Below are 19725 nucleotides of genomic sequence, written 5' to 3'. Positions count from 1 at the left end.
ACCTTTGGTGGTTTCTGATGACAGTAAATGCATAATGGTAAACACTAAAATATAAATCGCACCCAGACAAATTAGGAAATTGTAACAAACACTGGGAGCATCGTGTTAAGCCCCGCCCCCTCGGTGACGTGGAAGGTCACCACCGGAAGAAGGTCATTCATACGGCTTTCAAGATGGCGGCGCCCTTATGTCAGTGTTACCAGGTGGGAACTGAATTCTGAAAATTATATTTCTCAAACGCCAATATGACAATTTTGACAATTAACACTTAACTTACGCAACACTTTTATAATTTGCAATATGTACTGGTATTGCTGAATGGCAGGAATTGCTACGAGTTCTGTATCATAGCGTCAGCTAGCTGAACTGGCGCTCACGCAGCTGTTTCTGAACAAATCAGACCACGGGGATGTCTTCTAATGTGTGTTAAAAGTGCTCTCAGATTTGTTGTATGGTGGATTTTATATGACCAGAAAACGGGTGCGCTGCAACTTCGATTGATTTATGTTTAGTTAGTTCATGCAAAGGTTTCTGCCAAAACAAACCAAAATGCTCCTGTTTCGGAGTGAATAATTACTGTTATGGTCATAGTAGCACTAGTCCATGATGCAGCAGCCTATTGAAGTTTAAGTGTGGTTGTCTGTATCCAGATGTGTCTAAGAAGAGGTGTGGGGGCATTTCCGTCCACCTACTTGCTTCTTCCCAACAGAGCCAATGTTTACAGGATACATGGACTCATCACAAGCTCGGCACAGGTACCAACTAGTTTAGTCTTTTCCTTTTTTTTTGTAATTATGATTATTCAGTATGAACAATGTTTAATATAGGTGGGAAATTAGCACATTTTCTTAAACAACCATATCCTTCAACAATATTTATCCACAACATGGTTGCTGAAGCATTGACTCTAGTCTGCAACCTGATTTCCTAAGACATTACAGCAGAACACAATTATAATATAATATATAATATTGAGACTAAGTGTATTTAAAAAAAAAAAAGATATATATGGGTCAATGACGAATAAGTATTTTCAACAGATCAATTTTAAAATAATAAAAAAAGTATATTGCAGCAGTTCAAACATTAACAATGTTGTGTACACATAAATTCATATAAAAATTTTAAATTAAGTGATTTCAGAGTTTTTTGTCAAGATGAATTGGCACTAGCCTTAAAAAAATTTCATGTGGTGCAACCATGATTCATATTAAAATAAATACATTTCCTTAACATCTTGACATCTTTTTTTTACAACTTCTCAGTATTATACAAAAATGGTTATTTTTTAATGGTAGCGTCACATGATATTTCATAAAATGGACATCAGTCAAACTTTGTATATATTATGATAGAAATATAAATATAAATGTGTATAAATCTTACACACTACAAGACAATTCTGAAATCATGCCGGATAGGGCAGAAGATTGATTTGAATACATTTAGAGTGATTTCAAAAAAGGTTTTCAAAACAAGAGTCATGGTCGGACGGTCACACCACATGACATTTTGACGCTTAAAAAGACAACAAAATCCCAAATAACTAGTATTTTTTGTAAAATATGTGGGACAGGTAGGTCATGTATATGGTATTTTTTTTTATCCATTTAAACCTTTTTTGAATTGAAAAAAAAAATCAGTTTTTCGGAAAATATAGGCGTCACGTCATTGACCCATATATATAAATGTGATCTTGTAACTGGCATTACTAAATTGTATTCACAATTCAACTCTCTGCTTTTGTGTAATTATTTTGAACGATTTGTTCCACTACATGGCATGATATACTGTAGATTTATCTGTTTCCTTCTTTTTAAAATCATTATTGTTATTAAATGAACTTGCCCCAATATGTTTCATTCACATTCATCATGTGTTGTTTTCTTTCACCAAGTTTCCCCATTCGCCCCTCCTGCAGGTAAGATATTTGTCAGGGGAGAGGAGGGGTGGTAGCAGGAAAGGTTTCTTTGGGGAGCTTTTGGACAACATCAAGCACGAGTTGAACAAGAACAAAGAAATGAAAGAAAACATAAAGAAATTCCGAGAAGAGGCCAAAAAACTTGAAGAATCAGATGCGCTGAAACAAGCTCGAAGGAAATATGTAAGTATTTGGCCGTACACGTCGCGTGGCTCAGTGCTTTTATTAAATTTTTGACTAACTACTCGGTCTTATCCCAGAAAAATATAGAGTCAGAAACTGTGAAAACCTCAGAAGTTCTCAAGAAGAAGTTTGGAAACATTTCTGAGACTGTGAAAGAGGTGAATATGACTATAGTTCAATCAGATGACGGCTCTGTTTTAACTGTCGCATTATAAGTCACATTATAATTTGCCATTGAAGATCTATCAGAATTAATGCTCGTTTGTGCATTTGGACAGGGGCTGGAAGAGGTCAGCCGTACAGATATTGGGAAGAAAATTAAAGAGGGAATGGAAGAAGCCGCCAAAACGGCAAAGAGCTCTGCAGAAACCGTCTCCAAGAGTGGGGAGATGTTGGGGAAAACTGGTGCATTCAAAGCAATATCTCAGGTATTCAGTCATTGTGTTGTTTTCAAAAACATAAGATAAGTGTTTTTTTATTTTCATAAAGTAGTTCTGCATGTAACTAATCATCAGCCTCTTTTGAATAAAGCAGCACTTAAAATAATGTTGTTAGTGTGTAAGCGATGTTTCTCTGGAATTTGTTATCAGAATCAACTTTATTGGCCAGCTTTGTGCAAACAAATGAGGAATTTTATTTGGCAGGTGGCAGATTGGTATCTCAAGGTTCAATGACAATAAACACATAACATAAAAAGCTATACCAATCAAAAATACGTACACTATGTAGAAGACAGTACCAATATTTAGAGACATGAGGATATTGCACAAATATCCAACACTCTGACAATTAAAAATTCAGCAGAGTGACCATTTGAGGGAAGAATCTGCCTCTGTGATGGGTGGTTTTGTTGTGCAATGCTCTGCAGTGCCTTCAAGACAGGAGAAGTCTGAAGAGTTTGTTAAATGGGAGTATTTAAAATTAACCTTCCATATTGTAAGTGGCATTTTTAACTTTTCTATTTCCATCTGCCACGCATTAATTTGTCCTCAGAGCATGGAGAGTGTGAAGAAAGAGATTGGTGACCTTGGCCACACGGGTCCTTATCGGCCTCCAGAAAGACTCCGGAAGAGGAGTGAGTCTTCCTTCAAGGGTGCAGGGGAGGACAGCAAGGTCTTTGAAGCCAATGAGTACGTGAGTGCCCTCTGCTTGCCCTGAAATTGAGCGGCAAAATGTTTTTCTCTTGTTCAGAGATTGATAGTACCACTGCCTTAGCTTCCATATGTGTGATGAGTTATTAATAACAAACTGAAACTCACAGCAAAAAAAATTGAGAAGTATATGTACAGTATTAAAACCCTAACCTCAATGCACCTTCATCTGAACTTCCATTTGGAGAGGGAATTGTAGTTGACAGAAATAAGAACTTTGTTGAATGTATAAAGACTGATGAGTGCTTGTATTGAAGTATAATTTCATAACACTAATCTCTCTTACTAGTATTTCATTTGCATTTGCTCCATTTTTATGATATAATGTGACTATATTTGTGTAAAACTGCATGGTGATGTTCTTTTTGAATGATGTCTTTGATGGTTCATTTGTGTTCTTTAGGGAAGCTATGGGTGTGGTGCTTCACAAAGATTCAAAGTGGTACCAGCAGTGGAAAGAATTCAAAGACAACAATGCAGTCTTTAACAGTAAGAATACACACAAGGTTTGAAAGAGCTCTCAATAATGGTGAAACAGCTCATACTTCAGGATCATTTGTGGTAACATGGAAGTATCCATCCATGTTTATCTTATTCCACACTGAGAAAAGAATTGTGGGTAAAAAAAAAGAGGGGTTTGGAAACAACCATCTAGAGAGCTAAAGGTGTTTAGCTGTCAGAGATAATACGCCAGGTCAAAGACTGATTTATTGGAATAGATATTGATAAAAATCATAAGAAGCATGGACAATAAGTCTGTCAAAAAAACTGAATTTCATCACAACACTAAATAGATTTAGTGTCCAAGAGCACACTGGTACACCCAAACATAGCAGGGAACCTGTTTTTGTAAGCGCTGGGATATACAATGGGACAAAAAAGTATTTAGTTGATCACTGATTGTGCAAGTTCTCCTACTTAGAAATAGGAGAGGTCTGTTATCTTCAGTACAGGTACACTTCAACTATGAGAGACAAAATGAGGGGAAAAAAACAAAACATCCAGGAAATCACATTGTAGGATTTTCGAAATAATTAATTATGTAAATTATGGTGGAAAATAAGCATTTTTTCAATAACAAAAGTTCAACTCAATACTTTGTAACATAACCTTTGTTGGAAATGACAGAAGTCAAACAATTCCTGCAAGTCTTCACCAGGTCTGCACACTGTAACTGGTTTTTTGGCCCATTCCTCCATGCAGATCTCCTCTAGAGCAGTGATGTTTTGGGGGCTGTCGCTGGGCAACACGCACTTTCAACTCCCTCCACAAATTTTCTATGGGGTTGTGATCTGGAGACTGGCTAGGCCACTCCAGGACCTTGAAATGCTTTTTGCGGAGCCACTCCTTCGTTGCCCGGGCGGTTTGTTTGGGATCATTGTCATGCTGAAAGACCCAGCCACGTTTCATCTTCAATGCCCTTGCTGATGGAAGGAGGTTTTCACTCAAAATCTCACCATACATGGCCCCATTCATTCTTTTCTTTGCAGAAAAACATCCCCTAAACATGATGTTTCCACCCCCATGCTTCACAGTTGGTGTGGTGTTCTTTGGATGCAACTCAGCATTCTTCTTCTTCCAAACACGACGAGTTGAGCTTTTAACAAAAAGTTCTATTTTGGTTTCTTCTGACCATATAACATTCTCCCAATCCTCTTCTGCATCATCCAAATACTCTCTAGCAAACTTCAGACGGACCTGGACATGTACTGGCTTAAGCAGGGCGACACGTCTGGCACTGCAGGATCTGAGTCTCTGGCGGCGTAGTGTGTTACTGATGGTACCTTTGTTACTTTGGCCCCCGCTCTCTGCAGGTCATTAATGCAGGTACAGAGTAGAGGACAGAAGAGCGTCTTAGAGAAAATATTACAGGTCTGTGAGAGCCAGACATTTTGCTTGCTTGTTATTGACCAAATACTTATTTTCCACCATAATTTACAAATACATTCTGTAAAAAACTTCCAATGTGATTTCCTGGATTTTTTTTTCTCATTTTGTCTCATAGTTGAAGTGTACCTGTACTGAAGATAACAGACCTCTCCTATTTCTAAGTAGGAGAACTTGCACAATCAGTGGCTGGCTAAATACTTTTTTGCCCCACTGTAAAATAGGCTGTAAAGGATATTGGAGGTATTTTTATGCCACTATATCATTGCCAAGGACCAGGAAAGTCTAGTTTCTCTTGTATTTTGACAGAGCTTATAAAAAAATGAAGCACACCTTTTTTCTTGGCCCTGTTATACTGTTGCACACTTCCTTCAAATAAAACATTCTTAGGCTGTGTAAGCAAAAGAACTTCGGATACAGTTTATAGTGTAAACACCAGAAAAGTCCAAATAGAAACTCTTGTCTAGAAACTCTCTAGAATTCACTGCCTGAATCTGTTCCCCACAAGTCCAGTCCAATTCAGTCTAATTACCAGGACTGAAGTCAGCATTTTGCACAAACGTGACTGATTTGAAGTCATGCAGATTTTTATAGCCTTTGTAGCACCAAGTATAATATCATTTATCAGTCATTTGCCCTGCTGAGTGATTGAATCTGTCAGTCCTTATTTTGACTAACACACAGACCTCTCAGAGTTTGTTTCTGATGTGTAATGCAATGTCTCACCTTTGTATGTGGACTTAGTATTTGAAATGAAATGCTGCAGTGATTAATTTTTATGTATTTAATTTGTGAATTTAGTATATTTTGGGGAGTTTTGTGTGAAGGTTTTAGGTTTTTAATTTGACTATTTTCTGTTTCATCCTCCTTATTTTCACAAAAGGATTCTTTGAGATGAAAATGAAATACGATGAGAGTGACAACGCCTTGATCCGAGCATCCCGCGCTGTCACAGATAAGATGACTGACGTCATAGGTGAGACACTTCTAATAAGGAGATGCTGAAATGAAACTGAAACATCTGATCCAACTATGAGGTCATTTAAAAAAGTTACTGCTAGAAAAAGATATTGATTTATTTTTACTTGTTTCCAGAATATAATCAAAAATGATTATTAATGCAGCAGTGGATCTTGATGATTATTAAGAACTCAGACATAAAGAGTTTATCATATTTTATTGTTCTGTTGCTTTTAGTTCAGGTTGTAGATCTTGTTTTGTTCTCTCAAGAATTAGTCCTTTCGTTTCAATTGATAAAAACCTATTTTATTTGACCTTCTTTTATGTATCAACTGTATTTTTTGTCTATTTGTGTTCAGGTGGGCTGTTTTCAAAGACAGAAATGTCTGAGGTATTAACAGAGATTTTGAAGGTGGACCCTTCTTTTGACAAGGATTCCTTTCTCAAACAGTGTGAACGAGATATCATCCCAAATATACTAGAGGTAGGTTGAACTGCAAACATGCTTTAGTCTAGACTCTGTAGAGATTTGAGTCAGTAAACATATTTTGGTGGGTATGTATAGGATTTAGTTGGCCTGGCCAGCCATGCCCTTTCAGTTCATTATCTTGTGAAGTGGAGCTTTTACTTCTCCCATTCACTGTCATTTCCAACGGGACAGAAAGTAATGAAACCAATGGGCCCAAGGAGGGGTCGGGCTTCCTGTGATGACTCATAAAGGAGTGTCCAAGAGCCACTATTCAAATCAATCAAAGCCAAATTCAGAGAAACCAACCCAATTGTTTGTGGAGGAAGTACTTCGTTGAATAATTGCGTTGAAATGAATTACAGTGATAAAACGAAAGTTACGCCTGTAACTACGGTTCTATGAGTCCCGGATGACCGCCAGGCGGTGCTGTAAGCACTGGATATCTCCCCTCGCGCATGCGCATGTCGAGTACAATACCAACAATGTCACGTCACCCGTGACCCCTGCATGACCCCCGGAAGGGGTATATCTTCTGGGGTCAAGCATGGGATCGGCTCCTAGAATCTTCTCGCGAGAGCACGAGGATTCGGAGTGACCGGCAGGCCTGGCGGTCATCCGGGACTCATAGAACCGTAGTTACAGGCGTAACTTTCGTTCTATTTCGTCCCTACTGACCGCCAGGCGGTGCTGTAAGCACTGGATGACGAATACCAACAATGTCACATAGAATCCCGGTCACATACCTCACTGATCAGGGGCAGAAGGACCCGGGAGTAGAACCACGCCCAATGGTTGGAGAGTGGCGACATTGATCCGGTAAAACCTGGAGAACGTGTCTGGCGACGTCCACGAAGTCGCTGTGCAGATGTCCTCCAGAGGCACCCCCTGCAGGGCAGCCAAGAAGCTGCAACGCTTCTGGCCGAGTGGCACCTCACCCCCACTGGTAAGGGGCGGCCACTGGCCCTGTGGGCGCGCTCGACGGTGTCCACCACCCAGTGGGAGGGCGCTGTCCAGAAACAGCACGCCCCCTGTTGGGGCCACCATGGCAGAGAACAAGCTGCTCCGACCGTCGCACAGGCGCGGTAGCATAAGCAGCAAGGGCCCGTACGGGGCACAAAAGGGCTCGGCCCACTCTCTGCAGGACCTAGGGCAGGAACGCCACGTTCGGCCACAACATAGCCCCTGAGCCGACTGACAGGGCATGTAACTCATCGACTCGCCGATGTCATGGCGAGGAGAAAAGCTATCTCCATAGAGAGCCACTTCAGGCCCACCCGGGCCAAGGGCCCAAAAGGGTGGAGAAGAGAGGGCACCTAGCACCATGGGCAGGTCCCACACTGCTCGGGGGTTTATATTCACGTATATGTTCTGGTTCTCTGGAAAGCGTCTAGAGACAACATCTGTTGTATTAGACGCTATATAAATAAAATCGAATGGAACCAAAAACTGGGGCCTTTGGGCCCCTCGGGGGGGTGGGGGGGGCGTAGCCTCAGAGCCCCCCTGAGAAAGAGAAACCAGCCGGTGGCACCCCACGGTGGCATTCTCAACCAGGGCATGTTGCGATGAAATGACCGCCACATGCACCCTTAAAGTGGACTGAGCACGGCCACCATCCAGGAGGGACCGAAAGGAACCCCAGGATCGTGGCCACGGGGCAAAGAACAGAGTCCTCTGCCCCGTCTGCACACCAGGCAGAGAATCTCCCCCACTCGCACTCATACCAGAGGCGGGTGGGAGGCACATGGGCATTCGAGATGCCAGCCCTGACGGGTTCAGGTCAGCTTGACAACAATGGGTCGGGCGCCGCAGCGGCCAGACTCAGAGCCAACAACGACGGGGTCGGGGTGCAAAACCTGAATCCCCGGCTGGAAAAGACGGTCCCTCTGGGGGGCGTCATGTCGTGTCGCAGCAGAGCCTCCGCAGCAGTGGAAACTACGTTTCCCCGGTCGGAAGGGGGCCACCAAGAGGAGCCCGTGAGCCCTCTGGGGGACCCTCTGCAAAGGCGGCTTGCGCCGGGAGAGGAAGTCCGTCACCCGGTTCCGGTCTCCAGGCAGGAACATCGCCCGAAGGCCGGGCAGGCGAGGAGCTGTCCACGCTAGGAGGCCCCGGGACACCTGCAGCAGCTGTGCAGAGTCGGGGCCCCCTCTGGTGGCCGATCAAGGAACAGTGGACACACTGTCTGACTGACCCGGCACGTGCCCCCCCCCCACAGGAGTTGCAAAAAAAAAATGTTAGTGTGAAGTGCAGAGCCCAGAGCTCCAGCACGTTGATGCGGCGCGTGCGGACCCGGGAGGACCACTGATGACAGCCTCCCGGCAGGGAGGGGACAGCATCTAAGGGCACACCCCTCAGCCGGAATGTCCCGTCTTTCCAGGGTGCAAGGGTATTGACACACACCTGCGAAACCCTGACCAGCCTGCGCCTGTGCGTCTTGCCATCCAGGCGAGGGCTGCACATTGCAGGGGGCGTAGCGACAGCAGGCCCAAAGGTATAAGAGGGGCAAGGGTTGCCACCACGCACCTGGTGAAAAAATCCTCGGTGACAGGGGGGGTCCGCACAGGAGCACCCTGAACCGACAACGGTGGCCCCGGTAGGCGAACCCCCGGAACCACCGGTGACGTGCCGCGACCGGCACGTGAAACAAGCGCCCTGTAGGTCCACAGTTGCAAACCACTTCCTCCTGACCAACGCAGAGCATCTGCTGTGGTCAAGCCTCCGGAAGGGCAGGACCTTCACGTATTCGTCGAGGTCCCTCAGGGCCAAGATGGGACGACGTCCGTCGTCTCTCTTGCTGACGAGAAAGTAGCTCAAGTAGAACCCCCAGGCCGCGGCGGGGGGTCCACCGGCATGATGGTGCTATGATGGGCCAGAATGTTTGCCGGGTCTCTGACGATGGTCATCTCAACCCGGCTGGAGGTAGGAGGCCGGTGTCAGAACTGCAATACGTACCCCTGGGCTAGGGTGGAAACCACCCGGGCCCCGATGAGCAGGCAGCCCAGTAACTGAGCTGCTGCCGGGAAAAGCAGCCGACGACCGGCCCCGTGGCCCTAGCGTCGTCTCCCCCGGCCTCTGGACGTGCCGGGGGGGCGATGGTCGAGGTCAACACCCAGACTCTGCCGGGGCGGTCCGCGCACAGGGGGGCGAAAGCCCCCGGCAGGCTGTCCAACGGGCCATTGGGAGCTGCGCTGGCTCCCGTGGGCAGGTGGTTGGGGGCGACGTCCAGGGGCGGACGAAGGACCCCTCGGTGTACTGGAAGCGGGCGCCCTCCTGTGAAGGTGCACCAGTCGCTGCCTGGTCTCATCGGCCAGGGCGGTGCGGTCCAGAGCTTCCATGGCAGTTGCCCCAAACAGCTCCCCCGGTTCTGCCGGTGCCTGACGAAGAGCCCTGCGAGCAGTCTCTGTCAGGGGTGACTGCGCCAGCCAGACATGACGGCGCGTGTGCACCAGGGTGGACATCAGCCGCCCCAGCTCCCTCGTCTGGGAGGCAAAAGCCTGTAGGGACACATCACACAAGTCCCGTGTGGAACCGTCCACCTGTGCACCCTGCAGGGAGGTGGAGAGAGCCAGTAGCAGATGAGAAAGGGTGTTCCCCAGCCGGCCGATGCGCGCCGCTGTGTCATAAGCCTTACAAATATGCCCATCAGTAACCCTACACTGGGTAGAGGGGCACTTGGGATCTGGCTTCAGAGCCTCATCAGGAGCCACTATCAGCGCTGCAATGGAGGGCTCGATGGGGGGCATGTGGTGGAGACCAGCCACTGCCGCGTCCTCCATCGCCGTCAGAGCGCGGTCATCAGCTGTCAGCCTGGAGAGGGCTGTGACATCTCTCCAGCATGAGTGCAGCTCCCTCAAAAAATCCGACGACGGCGGAATGGTGAATTCCACCGGAGAAGGATTGCGCCTGTGGAAGGCGCTAGAGGCCACCTCCGCACGCGGTGCATCCAGCAGCAAGTGTGCCAGGGCAGTGCGGATCACGCTCTCCACGGAGGAACAAGCCGTCCCCTCCCGAGAGCTCTGGGCAGATGAGTGCGAGGAGAACCCCGAGCGCTGTGAGGCCGGGTCCCCTGATGGCACGTTGAAGTGGCTCGCCGAGGCTGCAATGGAGATGGCGTCCTCTGGCAGCGGCGGTGGCGACCCCAGAGCAAACTCTGGCATGGCAGGTTCCACCTGGCCAGTACCAGGTTGCAGATTGAGGAGGAGCGCCTTCATCTGCTCCATGTCGGCAGCCAAGCGATCTACCTTTGAGGAGAGCTGGCTCGTCATCCGCCGTCGTTTGGGGGCCCCCACCACTCTCTTTGCCGATCGCTTCAGAGAAGACTGCGGCTGGGATGAGGGGAGGCTGGCCGACGGCCCCGGCTGCTCAGGGCCCAGGCATGACACGCAGAGGTCCTGGTCAACCGCAGGATCCAGGGCGGCCATGCACCCTGAGCATGAACGCTCCATCACAGCGACCGGTGGGAGAGGGAGCGGACACGCTGCCGTCGCCACGGATGTGCTGGCAGGAGAGAGGAGCGGACACGCTGCGTCACCACGTAGGTGTCAGTGGGAGAGGGGAGCGGAAACGCTGCCGTCACCACAGCGAGCACGCTGCCGTCACCACCAATATGCAGGCGGGAGAGGGGAGGGCCACGCTACCGTCAGCATAGATGTGTCAGTGGGAGAGGGGAGCGGAAACGCTGCCGTCACCACAGCGAGCACGCTGCCGTCACCACCGATATGCAGGTGGGAGAGGGGAGGGCCACGCTGCCGTCAATACGGGTGTGTCAGTGGGAGAGGGGAGCGGAAACGCTGCCGTCACCACAGCGAGCACGCTGCCGTCACCACCGATGTGCAGGTGGGAGAGGGGAGGGCCACGCTGCCGTCACCACGGCTATGAGAAAAGGCAGAAAAAGGCGTCTTTACTCAAAAGGAAGAGAACAATCCTCTCCTTTTTCTTTTCCTTTTTTTTTTTTTTTTTTAAGAAAAAATAATTGCAAGGAAAAAAACAATGTTGTCACATTAATAAAGTGGGAGAGGGAGCAAAACGCTGCCGTCACCACAAATGAGCCGGTGGAAGAGGGGCGTGGCCTTCACCACGGCTGTAAGAAAGACCAAAAAAGGTGTTTGAATTGTTTTTTTCAAAAGAAAAAAATAATCCTTTTCTGTCTTCTTTTTTTCCTTTTTTTTTTTTTTTTTTCAAAAGAAAAAAATAATCTGCAAGGAAAAAATAATGTCACATTAATAAAGTGGGAGAGGGAGCGAAACGCTGCCGTCACCACAAATGAGCCGGTGGGAGAGGGGCGTGGCCTTCACCACGGCTGTAAGAAAGACCAAAAAAGCTGTTTGTATTGTTTTTTCCAAAGAAAAAAAATAATCCCTTTCTGTCTTCCTTTTTTTTTTTTTTTTTTCAGCAGAAAAAATAACTGCACAGAATGTTCAGGTGTCGGGCGCAGCCAACAGCTTACCTTCTGTCAGCTGGGCCAGGGGGGCGGGGCGGGGAGACGCCGCCGCCGCCGCAACGAACACCAATAAATACCGCGTGGCCACAGCCTCTCGGAGGACGACAGAGATCGTTACTCCTACCTTACGGCACGAAGCTGCACAGAGGCTGGCGGTTTTAGGGAGGAAAGGAAGAAGCTTTTAACCAGCCTTCTATTTCCGTCCTGTACTTCAGCGCGATGCGAGAAGAATGAGGAGCCGATCCCATGCTTGACCCCGGAAGATATACCCCTTCCGGGGGTCATGCAGGGGTCACGGGTGACGTGACATTGTTGGTATTGTACTCGACATGCGCATGCGCGAGGGGAGATATCCAGTGCTTACAGCACCGCCTGGCGGTCAGTAGGGACGAAATAGAACTGGTCGACTATCAGGACCATAAGTCATCAGATCCTGTGTGTGTTCTGTCTTCATGCAGGCCATGATCCGAGGAGAGCTGGAGGTCCTGAAGGACTGGTGTTATGAAGCGGTACGGTCTTCCACACACAAACACTCTGTTAGAAGTGTGTACCAATACCACAGACACGTGTACAGTAGTGTTTCATTGGACTGCAGTTGTGTACCTGCCAGCTGCTGGTGGGTATAACTTCATTAAATGCTCAGTAATAATGATATCTTTTTGTCTGTCTCTCTGTGTTTGTAGACGTACAGCCAGCTCGCACATCCTATTCAGCAAGGCAAGGCCATGGCGCTTCAGTTCCACTCCAAGATTCTAGATATAGACAACATTGATGTAAGTTGCTTCACACAAGAAAACAATTTGTGTTTTTGTTTTTTATTAAAAAAGCTTCAGAGTGAGTTCCTGCTTATATCTTGTAATCTAAACTCAGGGAGTTCAGTATTAAAAGTCTAGCTGTTGCGATCTTAGTTTTAGTCTCTGAGTGGCATCTGTGTCTCTTTCGGCCATGATCTGTATGTAAATCATCTTTAGACCATTATAAAGCTTGCTGATAAGTGGATTCTCCCTGAGAGCTGGTGTGACGTTCTTCTAACAGTGTATGTTTGTGTATGTCCTGCAGCTGGCCATGGGCAAGATGATGGAGCAGGGTCCGGTGTTGATTATAACTTTCCAGGCACAGTTGGTCATGGTGATCAGAAACACCAAGGGGGAAGTGGTGGAGGGAGACCCTGTAAGTGACACAAGTAAACGGATACACTCCGCTAAAATTAATTATTTATATTCTAACATATGTTAAAAGTGTGTTGAGTTATACTTGCAGAAGCTGGCATTGTTTCTTAACCAGGTCTGAGTAAGAACTTTATATAAATGATTAATTAACAAGATTAAAGAGATGATTAGGCCACTTTCAGGTATGTAGGTGTGACTTTTATCCAACTTGAAATGAGACCTCAGAGTCTTTATGAGCTGTGAATCAGCCATGTCATTCGCTCAGGGCACCTCAGGACAATTTTGACTGAAAAAGGAAAGGTCAAGATATCCACTCAGTACCATGCAGCTGGCACAAGCCCAGCTTTCAGACTATAAGGCTACTGCCAAAGGATTAAAGGTGCATGTACTGTTCTGTTTATTTTATGAGCTGAATCTTAAGGTCTGGGTATTAAATGACCTGCTCTGCCCTTCGTTGGCTAACCGTGTCTCTTCCTGATCAGAGACCTTTTTCCTGTCAAAAGCTCAGGACACACTGACAAATATAAGCGGCAACTTGGAGTGTGCGCAAATATAAAGTTATACATGTAATAAATGTAGAAAAGCTAACTTTAGAAAATAATGTGTTAAAATTGTCTGGAGTACGGTAGTTCAGAAATGCTATCTCTTTTGTCTTGCGTGACATTTTCTAAATACATGTACATGTGTTTGATTTCTCCAGGACAAAGTGCTCAGAATGATGTATGTTTGGGCTCTCTGTCGAGACCAGGAGGAGCTTAACCCGTATGCTGCCTGGAGACTACTGGACATCTCCGCCTCAAGCACTGAGCAGATCCTCTAAGACTCTTTGACACTCACACACACTCACACACACTCACAGAGGAAGAGAACGCGCCGACCCAGGAGCTGGCTGGAAAGATTGGACAAAGTGGAAGACGCGTAGACAGCTGCAAGTGCAGCATTGCTCTTCTTCACTGCACAAACACTGTGGATTAATGTTGTTTAATGCTATAGGTGCCCCACCGCATCCTTCTTTCTTACTTCACTTGCTTTGGATTCGTCTCATGTTTTTCTTTGAATACCTGAGTTATTCAGGGCCATTCCTCTTGCTCACACTAGAGGGCAGCAGATCGCCAATGACATCCTCCCAAAGTACTTGAAACAGCTCAGGCAAGACAGCCATTGTTGGCTTAGTTAAAGGATAAATTAATAAAGTAATTTTACTTAGATTCATGTATTTGATTGTGACTGTGAGGGAAATGCAGTGGAAATCAAGGGAGTGGTAAAAGCTATTCTGCTCATCTGGTTGTCAGTTTCCTTAAAGCTTCTGTGTCATTAGTTCATCATGTCGTGTTTCTCTTCCTTTCTGAAGCGTTGTCAGTTTATTGGCCGGTGGGGTCGGTGCCAGTCAGTTTTTTCCAGTCTTTGTCAACAGGGATTATTGTCTTTTTTGTATGATGATAATTGTCAGAAAGTCTATATTTATTATCAATAATAAAGATGAATCATGTGTTCACATGAAAAAGAAAAACACCTTTGAAAACAAGTTTTAGTAAACTTTTTCATCTTCTACCCTGGAAAAGGGTTGAAATTGTGTTAAGTTTTGGATGAGCTCATGCGATTCCTTCTAGGACAGTTGCTAATAATATTTCTAAATCCTCTATTGGGATTTTAGTGTTGGCTGTGATATCCCATTTGGGAAATAGGAGTGATTTTTTTTCTTTTCTTTTTTTAATGGTTACATTTTCAGAGCAGAAATGGAGCACTCATTTGCTTCGAGTGAAACTGAGTTATGTACTTAGATGTAAGTACCCCCCCATCACACGGCCTTCACGGCCGTCTTTGTCTGCGCTGTGCAAAGGAATGCAAAGATCTGACTGTTGATTAACTTTCTTGGGCCATAAAACAATGTTTGATGTCTAAATTTCTTCAACATACCGTCGGCTTTATGTTTCATCAGCATTAATGTCATCAGAGAGCCTATTGTTCTCTGCTAACTGCATAGTGCTCAACCTTTGGTGCTACAGGAGGTTACGAGCTACGTAGATGCGCTCACTGTGTCCACAAGAGCCATATGGCTCTACATAATCAGCAGTCCTAAAGGTCTGTCATGGACGTGTCAAACAATGGGCGCTGTGATGGCTAAAACATATGGTTTAAACAGGAAAGTACATTTAACCTTTAATGTGAATGCTTTGAGGCATCATAAAGGGACAGAGCTGGTAGAAGACGGTTTGTGCTGTGGATTGTCCCTCTAATGCAACAAAACACATCCAAATATTCAAACCAATCTCTTCATTTTCACCTCCCAACCAGAGTATTGATATTAGACATATGTACATATAATATCACAATCAAATATAAAACTGTAAAAACTGCAGTTAATCTTCCCCCACAAAATTAGGCAGAGGTGTAAGGGACTAGTAGAGCAGATTACAAATCTGATGCATGTTTTTTTTACATCTGGGACAGTTGACAATTTACCTTTTTTTTTTTTCTTATTAAACTATTTTAAAAAATCAGTTTTTTTGACAGGATTATTTTAAGTGTACAAGGGCTTCACATATTAATTTATGAATGAGCGTTGTCCGTCCTTTTTGTTGTTTTTTTCAGTTCTCTCTCTCAAAAAAACATTCAATAACCTTGTGGTTACCGGTATTTTCAGTGACAATGAAAAAGCAAACTGTGAAAGAGTCAAAGACGGGGTCAGAGAACCCTGGAGTTTCTGCTCATTAGCTTGTGCGTGCAGATGTTTTGGGTAACGGTTGTGAATTTGTACTTGTGTGGTTTCACGGACAGCAGGATTGATTACAGTAGCCTCGGGTGCCAAGGTGGTGGGCAACTTATAAACAACCTTGCATGCTGTGAATGCCTGCATGCCTGCTGCACGTCTGTATGTGCATCTACACCGGCAGCTCCACTTTCCCAGTGCTGTCGTGGATGATGAATTCTGACTAGAGCTGGGCGGTGCTGAGGTTGCAGCTCCCCACTGAAGCGCTCATTGCTCAGGTAACACCATCACCTCCCTGCAGCCTGCTCTCCAAAGCAGTGTTCAGCAGTCACCACGGTGACTTCACAGCCATACTTTTTCCTCAGGGACCTACTGACCAAAAGAAAACGTGTGTCGTGATTTCACATTGATTTTTATTGTAGGTGGATCAAATAGTTACTGAGTAGTTTGACAATGCAGTGTCCAGTCTTGTAGTCTTAGCAGATAATCAATTTTGCATTTTGTTCTTAAAAAGTTGCAACTTTTACATACTCAATGTGTTATTTATATTTTTTTTTGAGGCAGTGTCCATACACTATCATGCAAAAGTTTTTCCATCTCTGTTCAAGATGTTTTACTTGCAATTTCTACAGTTTTACTGTCAAAATAAAGGACATACTGATGTTTTTGCGCGTTGGTCAGTAGTAGTATGCTTTGTTAAATTTAACATTTTAAATTAAATTCACTTTCTAAAAGATTCTCTGGTGGTCCTAAATGCATCGATTTAAAGTCCAACATCCCAGTTCTTGGATTACCCAAACATTTCACTCTCCTCTTGACACTGGAATTTTCTGATCCTGTCCATGATCATCACGTTGTCCATTCCGACGGGAAGGTGATTGATCTTCAGCTGTGTCACCACCTGAAGTGTCTCTGGGCAGGACTCTGAACCGCAGATGACCCGAATTTTCCCAGCTGCTCATGGTGTCGGTGCCGAGCCCAGATGAATTGGAAGAATTGAGGGGGGGGCTATGCCAAATCAATATGCGGATTACAATAATCTGCTGTGGTCACCCTTATAGACAAGTGGCTCCTGTTAAATCACTTACAATCTGTATTATGTCACTATTCTTTGTAGACATATATTATTTAAATTCTGAGAGTGCTATGTAGCTCCTTAAAGGAGCTTTTGGCCGCTCATTAATAGGCTAACATTTAAAGATTTATAAGTGTTTTAAAGTTTTAAAATTTGCATCACCTGACCTTTCCTTGGGAGAAGTTATCCGAGAGCTCAAATCTCCAGAGGTTTTGAATGCCACCCCATCTTTACAATTTATCTCAACATAAATTATACAAAAATATTGCTTAATATGTGGAAAAAAAATGTTTCATGTTGAACTTTTGATGATCAATTCAATTTCTTCTCATTTAACTGCTCAGGTTTGTGTACCTGTGTAACTCGGACGAAATTGATTTCACTGAGAAGAAGGAAAGAAAGAGCATGAGTTCAGCGGGTATATTTTGGCCCGGACAGGAACATGCAATTCAAACATCCCTGTTTAAGAGGCTAAAAGCAATGCAGGTGGCCAACCAGAGGCCGCTCTCACATGCATGTGCTTCTCCCCAGACACACGTGTACAGAAGTGGTGCGAGGTCGAGGAAGTCGAGGAACTAGGACAGAATTGTCACATGCACTCTCTGCTTTGATGCGTGAGTGCTGACACCGTGGCCTTGGATGCAGGTTGGCAGCTCCAGCAGGGCTAAGCATCTCAGTGACGTCAGCATAGGAAAGAGAATGTTGGAAATATTATAATCCAGGATGCATACAACTTACTTTCCAATCATCTCTATGATTGTAATATAGCGCCGCCATGCATTTAGATCAGCAGTCTGGCTGTCTTTTTTTTTTAAAGTTTCATTCATAACATAAAGAATAAATGGTAAAGTCTGAGGGCAAACTTTTAATGTTTTTAACCAGCATTGTACTTTCCTCAAATCCCTCTTTCATCTCATATATGTTTCCATTTGTTGCTGACACAAAACCGGTAATGTTAGACATACTGGTAACACTTTACAATAAGGGTCCAGCAAGCCTTTACTAATGGTTAATTATGGTTAAGTAATGCTTATGAGGCAGTTAAGCATTAATAATGTGTTACCTAAGGGATAAATGTGTTACACTTTACAATAAGGGTCCAGAAAAGTATTTACTAATGGTTAATTATGGTTAAGTAATGCTTATGAGGCAGTTAAGCATTAATAATGTGTTACCTAAGGGATAAATGTGTTACACTTTACAATAAGGGTCCAGCAAGCCTTTACTAATGGTTAAGTAATGGTTATGAGCCACTCCTATACATTTATTAAAGTTTATGTCAGGTTATCGTTCATAAGGTCAGGTAAGCTACCTGATAACATACACAGCACCATTAGGAAATGATTACTTAAGACTCTAAATAGTTGTTTAATAGTGCCCATCCAGTAAACATGTACACCATTAGTGAATGATTAGTAGATGTATTAGGTAGCTGTTACTTAATGCATATTCACTCCAAATAAACACCATTAGTAAATGATTACTAGGGACATTATTAACGTTTTACTTATGTATTAACTAATGTATTACTTAATACTAAGTAATGCATACATAAGGATAAATAATTACATCATGTAATGTTTATTAATGCTTACTAATGTATTAATTAACTCTGAGCAGTAGGCATTAATTAACTGTTTATTAATGCATTAACTAATATGCTAATTAATGTTAAGTAATACATAATAATGGTTATTTAACTATTATTAAACTGTTAATTAATGCTTAATAATGCATTAACTAACGTTAATTAAGGGACCCTTATTGTAAAGTGTTACCGACATACTTCCTAATTTTTTTTTATCTGAGTATTTCTAATTCCTGCTTAAATAGTCTGGCAAACTACTGTATTTAGATCATATTTCGGAGTGACAAAGAAAAAAAACAAACACAAAAACAAAAAAAGAATTTTATGCATCAGATATTTTCAGATGGGTTTAATGCAACATGACATTGTTCAAGGCTACACTGGGCTGAATTTGAAAAGTTCAACACTGACAGCTACAACAGCTCTGATGTGGGTGTTTTCAGAAAAACCTCAGATGACAGACATAAACTTTGTTAGTTTGCCTCTGTACGACTCCCACATTTGATGCTTTGAGCACGAAACTCATACACATTCAGGTTACACATCAAGTCTCATAAAAACACCCAACTGCAGACACTGTGGTGCACGAAGAAAGGGGGAACGCCATTACTGTTGCAAACTTAGCGATTTTGTCACCAGATTTATTGACAGCTCAAACTTTGTCAAGGATGTTTTGTTTTTCTTTTTACTTTCTTCCTTTTCCTCCTCATTTTTTCCCTGTAGGTGTCAGCATTTCTGGCAATACCCCACAGCAGCAAAGTTTCTCTTCTCTGCTACATGAACGGCAGTTATGCCTCTACGCCTGCTCCATCAAAGCCAGCAGCGATGCTTGTTCGTGCTCAGTGTTGCAGTTGGAGAGGCTTAGGAAGCTGTGGACGATGTGAGAAAATGTTCAAGACATTCGGCCACTTTCTTTCTAGAAGGTCATCATACACAGTTAGAAAAAAAGTGAGCTGCAATGCTTTTGTGGTTTATCGAGTTGCACAGACCTTTTTCTTGGGAGGACACAAACAAAGACAGATGAGAAAAAAATCATATCAAAGTATCCATGTGACTTACACAGCAGACATTTTCTACTGTACATAAACTCCCAGATCATCTCTAGAAATCTCCAATCACTGTCCACCATGGCATCTCCTGACCTTTCCACTCGATTGCAGTTCATGTACTACTTA

At 44.2% G+C, this 19725-nt stretch overlaps 1 protein-coding gene across 1 annotated transcript; it reads left to right on the top strand.

Annotated features, from left to right (window-relative positions):
* Nucleotides 1–162: 162 nt before the first annotated feature.
* timm44 (translocase of inner mitochondrial membrane 44 homolog (yeast)) lies at nucleotides 163–15084 on the top strand. The gene is made up of 13 exons (XM_061738321.1): nucleotides 163–203; nucleotides 651–755; nucleotides 1898–2104; nucleotides 2182–2262; nucleotides 2383–2532; nucleotides 3098–3234; nucleotides 3659–3744; nucleotides 6026–6118; nucleotides 6462–6586; nucleotides 12467–12517; nucleotides 12692–12781; nucleotides 13068–13178; nucleotides 13878–15084. Exons 1-13 carry the CDS (start codon nucleotides 174–176, stop codon nucleotides 13995–13997), a joined length of 1386 nt encoding a protein of 461 aa, XP_061594305.1. The 5' UTR covers nucleotides 163–173; the 3' UTR covers nucleotides 13998–15084.
* The last annotated feature ends 4641 nt before the right edge of the window (nucleotides 15085–19725 follow it).

This window comes from Cololabis saira, chromosome 13, assembly GCF_033807715.1.
Source record: "Cololabis saira isolate AMF1-May2022 chromosome 13, fColSai1.1, whole genome shotgun sequence".
In the NCBI taxonomy this organism is placed as follows: domain Eukaryota; kingdom Metazoa; phylum Chordata; class Actinopteri; order Beloniformes; family Belonidae; genus Cololabis; species Cololabis saira.
This window is presented reverse-complemented; position numbering and strand designations above follow the sequence as displayed.